The sequence below is a fragment of the Zophobas morio genome, unplaced genomic scaffold (genome assembly GCF_036711695.1).
Source record: "Zophobas morio isolate AGI-343-1 ecotype UQ-CSIRO unplaced genomic scaffold, CSIRO_AGI_Zmor_V1 ptg000167l, whole genome shotgun sequence".
Lineage (NCBI taxonomy): Eukaryota > Metazoa > Arthropoda > Insecta > Coleoptera > Tenebrionidae > Zophobas > Zophobas morio.
Genome location: NW_026972271.1, coordinates 210,598 through 219,797, shown reverse-complemented (window position 1 = coordinate 219,797; position 9,200 = coordinate 210,598). Strand labels below are relative to the sequence as shown.

At 31.6% G+C, this 9,200-nt stretch overlaps 1 protein-coding gene across 4 annotated transcripts; it reads left to right on the top strand.

The window, feature by feature from the left end:
* The first annotated feature begins 3,063 nt into the window (after positions 1 to 3,063).
* Positions 3,064 to 5,368, top strand: LOC135145624 (serine/threonine-protein phosphatase 2A 55 kDa regulatory subunit B delta isoform-like). 4 transcript variants are annotated; one of them, XM_064077737.1, is made up of 12 exons: positions 3,064 to 3,153; positions 3,197 to 3,312; positions 3,385 to 3,532; positions 3,648 to 3,716; positions 3,769 to 3,837; positions 3,895 to 4,067; positions 4,122 to 4,197; positions 4,544 to 4,600; positions 4,661 to 4,747; positions 4,799 to 4,973; positions 5,033 to 5,117; positions 5,179 to 5,368. In XM_064077737.1, exons 1-12 carry the CDS (start codon positions 3,081 to 3,083, stop codon positions 5,305 to 5,307), a joined length of 1,257 nt encoding a protein of 418 aa, XP_063933807.1. In that variant the 5' UTR covers positions 3,064 to 3,080; the 3' UTR covers positions 5,308 to 5,368. The 4 variants fall into 4 exon arrangements, with proteins under 4 accessions (XP_063933807.1, XP_063933806.1, XP_063933805.1 ...); XM_064077736.1 differs by having other exon boundaries at positions 3,212 to 3,312; positions 4,661 to 4,973; XM_064077735.1 differs by having other exon boundaries at positions 4,661 to 4,973.
* Positions 5,369 to 9,200: the final 3,832 nt, after the last annotated feature.

Genomic DNA, 9,200 nt, shown 5'->3' with positions numbered 1-9,200 from the left:
TTGTACAGAAAAGAGTTGCTAAATTAACCAGTCGAAGTGAAATATTAACTCTTCTTGGCTTAGTGTATCTCGCTGCTATAACCATGAGTAGTAGACTAAACAATGAGCAACTATGGGCCACAAATGGTACAGGGATAGATTTTTTCAGACTTACTAAGTTTAATATACTTAATGAAATAAATATTGGTATTTTCAACAATTACGTCAATAATTCTTCATCAAAAAACGTTTCCAACAATCTATAGGAGTATTTTTTCTTTAGATCGAGCAGTTACTCCGGGTAAATGAGTTACTATATTTCGTGTTCTTGTTTTAACGTTTTTTGGTGGAGTCATTTGACACTTAGTATTCCCATTTCTTCTTAAATACCATGGTCCAGCGTCTACTTCTTCATTTTCGTTATCTGATAACTTTTCCTTCGTGTCAGATTCTTGATCTGGGACTTCATAATTGGTGATATCTTCGTCTATGTGCTCATCATCATCAAGTATCTCTTCGCCTGTCTGAACTTCATCATGCAGAGCTTGTTCTGCTTCACAACTCCACATTTTAATATGCTACAGAAAGAAAAATGGTTGCAAAAAACTATACAAAAGTTCTACATCCTTACCTCATTAACTTATACCAAAAATAAAACAATAGTTACACAATAACAACTTTAGTAGTCGCAAAGAGGTCTCTCAGACTTTCAGTGCTGCTAATTCCCGAAGTAACATAACAAACTGGTGTGAATTGGTATCAGCCAAAAAAAAAGAGCATACCATATCGCAAGGTATCGAAAACGACCGAGCATAATAGCCAATGATTTTCATGAGATCTATCTGAATTTAGAATTTCCAGATCTGTGAGCCCCTGCGACTGCCGTAAGGTTAACTACAGATTTTATCACCCACTTGAGAAAGAGATGTGTACTCATATGTACTGCTGATGAAACATGGCCAACGGTGATATTCCAATACAAGATTAAGGCATGATGCAATAAAATTACAAGACGAAAAGTAAAAATTATTGAAAGTATTAAAAAATACGTAGAAGTAAAAAATTTTCTGTTTAAGTTATTAAAAGTTATTTAATTATTTCCAAAGTATCATGTTATCATGTAATTTTAATATAATTACCTTTCCTACCATCACACAAAACAAGAAATATAGTGTTAGTTAGATGAGCGTGCAAGAAGTGCATAAAAGACTATAAAACCATGTATTACTCGAGAGATATAATGTGGTGGGTAGTGCAAAATATAATAGGAGAGTTAAGTTCCCAACCCTTCCCCATTTAGTCCTTTTACAAAAAAGGATATTAGTGATTCAGATTAACTGTAAAAAGTCTGGAACAGGACAGAATATGTTATTTTATACAAATATTTATTTAACATTAACGCCCTATTAGTTAAGGTGCTTCCTAATTTAAACAAATAACTTTTATAAAAAAAAAAAAATCTAAATTGCAATTGTTTTAGTAGTTAATTAAGTCTGAAGACAGGGCGCCAAGAATTGAGTCCGAGCAATCAACTTTTTGCAGGCATACCGTAATTTTCAAGGTGTGTGACGTTTCGCGTTAACATAATTTTAAAGATATATAAATCTCAGCGCTCCCACACTTTGTACTATATTTTCTTAGGTGTAATTTAATCTTAAGGTGAATAAATATTTTTTTTTAATTCAAACGGGTAGATAAGTACAGCACACTTTAAGAGAAATAATTATAATTAATTATGATTCAAAGGTGTTTTATTTAAGTTTTATTTAATTATAGAAAATTTTAATATAAAAACAGGAGTATTTATTTAGATAGGAAGAAGAAATGCGGACCAAAGAAAAATGTGATTAAGAGAAGCTGCCAAATTTAAAGAAGAAATAGTAAGTCACATACTTTAGCGGTGAACATTAAAATTAAATTTTCTCTTCTATGCACGCACCCCTTTAAAAAGCGTAGTCATGAGTGTCAATACTTATTATCACTGGAAAAGACGACACTATTTAAAGGGGAAAAACATTTTAAAATAACGGTTAAACTAAAACAAACTTGAAAAATACTAAACCGACATAAATTTTTTTTAATAGTGCAGTAAGCAGATGTTTAAAAAGATAGTTGCTTGAAAACAAAATCATAATAAGAAAGTACGTTGTGTATGATGTTAAACTGTTAACGCCAGAAAATCGTTTTTAGTTTATCTTAGATACGTTTTTAATAATATTCTTGACTCCAAAAAGAAGGAACATAAAAAAACTAACCCCGATGCATCTGATAACTTTTGTTGACAATCCTCGGAAGACATACTATTGGAGAGCATCTATAATGGCTGACGATTGAAGCGTTGCGGTTTAATAACATATTTCGTTCAATTCATGTAAGTATGATAAAAATAATTAGGCTTGCTTTATCTCAAAGTTTCAGGGTTTGTGTTGAACAACAGCTTTTAAACTAAAGCAACGTCCATATTATTCGAATGGTGCAGTTTTAGACTTAAAAGTGCCAGTATCTAAGACGAACCGAGAGTGGATTTGTGCAAGGGTTATTTAGTAGAGAAGAAATTTTGGTTTACAATTTTTTGCCGTGGACATTACTTAAACTTACTTTTGCAAGAGCTCGTTCCAAGTACTTCTCAGCCTCAATAGGGAAAAGTTTTTTCTAAGTTTTTTTGCTTTATAAAAAGTGCTTACTTTTTTTTATCTTAAATTACAATATCTCAATAGTCTACATTTTTACTATAAAATGATAGATAGTATGATTCATCTTTTAGGAAAGGGAAATCATTTAGATATTATTGAAATAGTCTAAAACGTGGTTATATATAGCTAGAGAAATTACAAAGATTGAAATTAATAACCTTTTTTTCTTCCGAGAAAACTCTAATCTCTAATCCCTATGTATTCTACATTTGGAAACGTTTTTACCTTTCATAACCAATTAGTGGTTTTTTTTGAGAAAGCCTTTCTCTGTGGTAACGTGCCCTGTTTCTTGTAACGCTTTAAGATTACTTATATATCTTTTTCTACTCCTATTATGTAATTCACTTTCACCTTATATAAGCTTTATAAATAACTTTGGTTTTCTTATAGTTTAGTATTTAAATTTTTATGGGGGACCATAAGTCTTGGACGCTTTTACAGAAGTTTGGTGACTCGTTACAAACTGAAGATCTTTCCGAAGGTAACTTTTATTTAACTATTTACCTACATAAAGTTTTGTGTAGTATATTACACTACAGCCGACGTAATTTCCGCTGTTGAATTCGAGTTAAATGGCGATTATCTGGCGACCGGAGACAAAGGCGGAAGGGTGGTCCTTTTTAACTCGACTTCTTCTAAAGTAATATGTTATTTATGCTAAGTTTTTAATTTTTTTAAAAGAGAACAATAATTTTACCTTATTTTACTATAGATGGGGCCTATTTTTAATTTTTATGGCGAATTTCAAAGCCATGAACCTGAGTTTGATTATTTAAAAAGTCTTGAGATCGAAGAAAAAATAAATAGTATTCGCTGGCTTAAAAAAAGAAATTTAGCTCAGTTTTTGTTATCCACAAACGGTATTACAAACTTAAGCTTCTAGAAACTTTTAGTTTTATCATTTATCTTTGTGTTCTATTTTTCATTATCGCTCTTTCCCGTGATTTTTATAAACATTATGTTTATTGCTAAAAGATAAAACTATAAAACTGTGGAAAATTTTAGAGCAATCTTTAAATTCCTCAGGCCTTGCGGATTCTGCAGGTTGATTAAGGGTGGTATGGCTACGTTTACTTACTTACAACTGAGGCAACAGATCTTCACAGGGATTCTGTTAATGCTTCTTCTGACGATCAACTGACTTCTAGTACGCCTTCATGCTCAGGTTTTTGTTATTTTAAGTTTACGCTCGTCAACTTGCAAATTAATAACTTCTAAATAGTATTTCCCAGAAGGATTTACGCACACGCCCACCAGTATCACATCAATTCTATCTCTTTAAACAGCGACGACGAGACATTTTTGTCTGCTGACGATTTGCGCATCAACTTGTGGCATATAGAAAGCAATAAGGAAAGTTTTAACATTGTAGACATCAAGCCGCTAAATATGGAGGTTTCCTAAAGCTTTTGTATCTTTATATGCTCCTTTCTCCCATTTGTGCCGTAGGAGCTAACAGAGGTAATAACTCGTGCTGAATTTCACCCTCAAGCATGTCACTTATTTGCATATAGTACTAGCAAAGGTTTACTTAGTTTATAAACTTATATTGTTTCCCGCAAAATAGCAATTTATTAAAGTCTTTAACACTTCCCTATTCGCTTACTATTTATAGCTGGTATGTAGCTGGTTTAAAGTTATTTTTTGCAATTCCTGTTCTTTTTCTATAGAATTAAAACTAAGTCAACGCACAATTCGGCTATATGTTTTTTAGAAGTGTGATTATTATTGTTAAGTAACAAATTTATATTACCGTATTTTTATTAATAACAGTTTCTTACATGTTTCATTCCAATATTAAGTCAAGGTAGATTATTGAATAAATGAAGAAAATGTTGTTAACTTGTAGAAAACTAACTTATAATTTTAAGGGATTATTAACCTCTGCGATATGCGAGACTCCGCCTTGTGCGATAGAAATTCGAGGGGTATCTGTATATTGTATAGATGATCAGTTAACCGTAATAGCAAGGCCTTACACTCTAAAGTTTTTAAACTACAGGAAAATACTAATTCTCGCACCTTTTTTTCCGAGATAACATCCTCGATATCGGATTTGAAACACAGCAGAGATGGTGCGCCTTTAACCTTCTGCAAATACTTTTACTCAACACAAGCAATACAAGGGAGATTCTTGCTTTCTCGTGATTACTTGACTGTCAAAATTTGGGATCTAAAGAAGGAAGACAAGCCCGTGGAAACCTATAACATTCATGAAAGGCTTAATAATAATCTATGCGAATTGTATGAGAATGATTGCATATTTGACAAGTTTGAATGCTCTTGGGATGGCAGCAACCAGTGCATCTTTTGTACGTTTATGTCTTTTGTATTTGTCTCATCACTGCTTTACCACGCAGATCCGTGGTGACGGGTAGCTATGATAATATTTTCCGCGTTTTCGGCACAAAAGAAAATTTAGAACTTTCCATCGAGTCCACACAGGTTTTACTTTTTACTTCATTTCTGTCTTATTTTTTATAAAAGGAATAAATGCGTGAACCAGAGGGAACTTTTTAGCAACGTTAACTTCAACAAGAAAATCTTGCATACCACGTGGCATCCGGCCGCCGATTTGATTGCACTCGCTGCTGCTAATAATTTGTATACGTTCGTCAAACCGGTGCCGGGATAATAGTTTATGAATTTCGAGTGAATAGGAAGTGGTTTTTAATATTTGTCTGCGACTATCTTTTTTTTTTTTTAACTCTTGTTTTTGAAGTCGCTTTTTGTTTTACATAAAAAAACCTTCATTAATAACTTTTGGAAGTTTATAATAAAACTCTGCATTAAAAATATCGTGTATTTTGTGATGAGGATTATTATTTTGTCCAGCTGTTTTATAAAGTAAACAATAACCGTCATTGAATGTATATATAGAGGTGAGGGTTAGGGTTGAGGGTTGGCTTTAATATTAATTTTATTTTGATTAAGTGTGAGCTCTGGTAGTAATTTATTCGTTAGCAATTCTATTTGTATTTGCCTCTGCTGTTCTTAAGTTCCTGCCTCATTTCGCCGTAGGATCACCTCTTCAGACTAGCAAACGGTTTCGTAGTTCAACTTATGCTTATTTGCTCAAATATACTGGCCAGATTTCTTGGTGTTAAGGTCCCAGCTTAAAAAAGGGCTAAAAGTAAAGCTTTCAAGTCATTGGTCAAATTTCAATTTCTAAGAAATAATTACTTTTTTATAATTGCGTAAAATGTAACTTGGCGTTTAACTTCTTATTTTACATGTAGCACTTAGTCGCTCAATTTAATTTTGTTGTCGAAATTAATCTTTTTCATGTATTAGTTCTAAATACTCGCTACGCGTAGTTCTCAGAATTTTACTATAGCGTCTTAATTATAATTAATAAGGAGAAAGGTAGAACTAGAACTCTTAAATCGTTACTTCGCTGCACTCGGCAGATTATAATCTCGAGCGATTACGTCATTTGTAAGTTTTATGAGCTCCTCAAACGCGCGCATTTGGTTAACGTTCATGAATTCTAATATAACCGACTTTAAAGCGCAATCTTGAAATTAAACTTTATTTGGATGCGCATTAATCTGTTAATCTTCAGCAGAGCTCAGTTAACTGAAAATGCACATAGTTAGCAAAGGAAAAAATTTAATTGATTAGAACTTACTGACTTTAAGCTAATCTCTAACGAAGAATAGTAGTTAGGCGGCTGTACTAAAAATGTTATGGTAGTAACTTCTCATTTTGCAATTTAGAGTCCTTGACTAAAGGAATAAATTTGGGTAAAAAGTAAAAGAAGTTGTGGCACAAGAGAGCTAGAATTTTATGACTTAAATTTTCTAGGAATATGCGTGTACTACTTACCTATATATAAATTTGACCAGAAAACAGGATATGCCAGATTAGATTATCTATGATGTTATTTATACATATTAAAAATATAAACATAGTAGGAGTTACGCCTTCGGATTGTTTTCACCAAGGGGTGATCCTTCAAAACTAAAAACTGAGTTATTGACTTTTTAGAGGGGCATACGCCCTTTGGTGTGTTGAAAAAGCTAACATTGCTTACTACTAATCTTCTTCCGTATTAGTGACTTTTCAAAGCTATTTTAACTTTATTCTACCTCACTTTAACTTATCAATAAGCCCTGGGAGAAAAGCAAAGTTATTGTCTTCCTTAAATTAGTCTAGGAAGTTGAAGAATTTAGCCAAAAGATTTTTAGATACTGTGATTATTGAAGACCTCCATTTTGTTTTAAAGATTTGAACAAAACCATATCTACACACAGATTAGCAGTATTTCTTAATTTTTTTTTTTTAAAGCAGTCGCTCTTTATTTCTGCAAAGTTTTTACTACATACACATTTTAAGTGTGCTATATACTATTGCTAAAATATAAACCTTTCAGCATACTTATTAAATTAGTTTTTGGCACGGAGCCAAAAAAAATTGCTATATCTGATTTACTTATTTCTTTGTCTCGTGAAAAACACTATTAGCCAGCTTCCTTAGTGCTGTTAGTAGATAAATTGACAGTAGGTAAGGAAGGAGTATATGAAGAGAAAGTGCGGTAAACGTGTAGTCAAAACATACCTAATTTACTCTGTTCCTAAATCTTAATAAATAATTAATTAACTTATATATTTTTTTTTACTCCCCCTCCTCCCCCCCAGTGCAAAAGCAAAGAAAGGACTAATAGAGATAACAAATTAATATGCCAACAACATTAATAATATATTTAATAATAAATACTACATTTAAGTATATATGTATACACAATTTCGTTAGCAGTATATATAAATTAAACATTTAATAAATAATATTTTTAATATGCTTGTAGAAAAAACATTGAAAATATAAAAACTGTCAATTCAAGTAGAGGAAAAACTAATTATATTTCAAGATAGAATTATATAAGGGTCAACTTTTCACATCCTTCATTTTAATAAAAAGTTTAATAAAATATATTATAGCAAAAGTATAGCAAGAAATAGATACTGAATAGAAATAAAAAATTACTCAATAACACCCAAAATAATTAAGAAAAGGAAGTATACAAGATTAATCCAAATTTAAAAAGAATATTGTATTATTGTAAACATTTCACAATAAAGCAAAAACCGAGTAAATCGAGTAATAAGCTAAACATATTAGTATTTCATTAACAAACAAATTTAAAAGTTAATACTTTTTAGTAAACAGCAAGATAATGAGTTACTTAAAATTCTCATTTCAAAGCTGACCACTTCAGGTATGTATAATATACTAAATAAAATTGTTAAATATTTTATATCACTGTTAGTGAGTAATTAACAAATTCTGAAATTTAAAAAATAACAGTAAAAATGTCCGCCCGAAGAAAAGCACATACCCATAGTACATAGTACACGGAAAAAATCTTTGTACTGTGTAAAATCTATTCCTTTCTGCGCTTAGCCAAAGGTGAGCTGTAGCGCCTAGAGCTGATTTGTTATTTGAGAGAGAGGAAAACCAATCTCGCACCCGTGAACAGCTTCGGGCTCTCTCTCACAGAGTACAAATAAACTTATTCCATATTTTTAAGGCTAACTAAATCTTCAGATCGATAACTTGGCTCGTAATTAAAAAGTTTAAGTTAAAAAAGTAGACATTAATGTTGGTATAAACTTGAATGACATAAATGGTTAACCAGTACCCAGTATATAATATTTTAAATGAAGCTCCAGTGGACAATTGTTAAAATACATGAAGGAAAACTATACAAACCATCCGATTAACGCAATGGACTAACCTCGAAGATTTTCAACAAAGAAGTTGTTTCTTCCCATTCGTTTGTAATTTAATTGCCATTGAAATTGCGACCTCTGCTATTCTATATAGACTCTTACTTGAATTAAATTAAACAAAGCTGAATGAAAAGCATCCAGAGAAAAAGATGTTTTCCAGCGCTAGTACACAAATTTGTCTTCTCTTTAATAGACTTTTTACTCTTTAGTTCAACTAATATGAAAAAATCTGTTATTTTCATTTTTACGAGAATAGTTACGCCCCCATATCAACATTGTATCATCAGAATTTATTGGTTTATGGGTGATAAGGTAATAATTTATATATACAACACTATACCGAAAAATAGAGAACCACTGCGTGGGAGTTGAACCCAGACCTTGATTTTAAGCATCAATGCCCTAATTTTTTGAGCTACGAACTAACCCTGGTTAATGATTTGAGCTAATTAAACCTCTTTTCTGTGAGTTTTGTAGTTTAGGATCAAAAACCGAATACTACTCTTCCGGGTATTTATGAAATTTAAAGCAAAGCGAATTTAGTTTGTGTCTCTCGTTTTACTCCCGCTAGCATTTTAGAAAAGTTTTTTCTCAAGTTTTTTTACTATTAATCATTTTCAATGGTTCAATTGTATAGTTAAGGCTATCTACCTATAATTTGTGTACTTCTTGCTTCTGTAGAAAAATTAACGATCTTTGTTATAATAATCTCGTTTAAATTGGTAAAAAATTAAGCATCTTTATTGAAAGTTAGCTTGGGCTTGTTTTGCGTGGTGTAACCATTTTGTATTTTGTT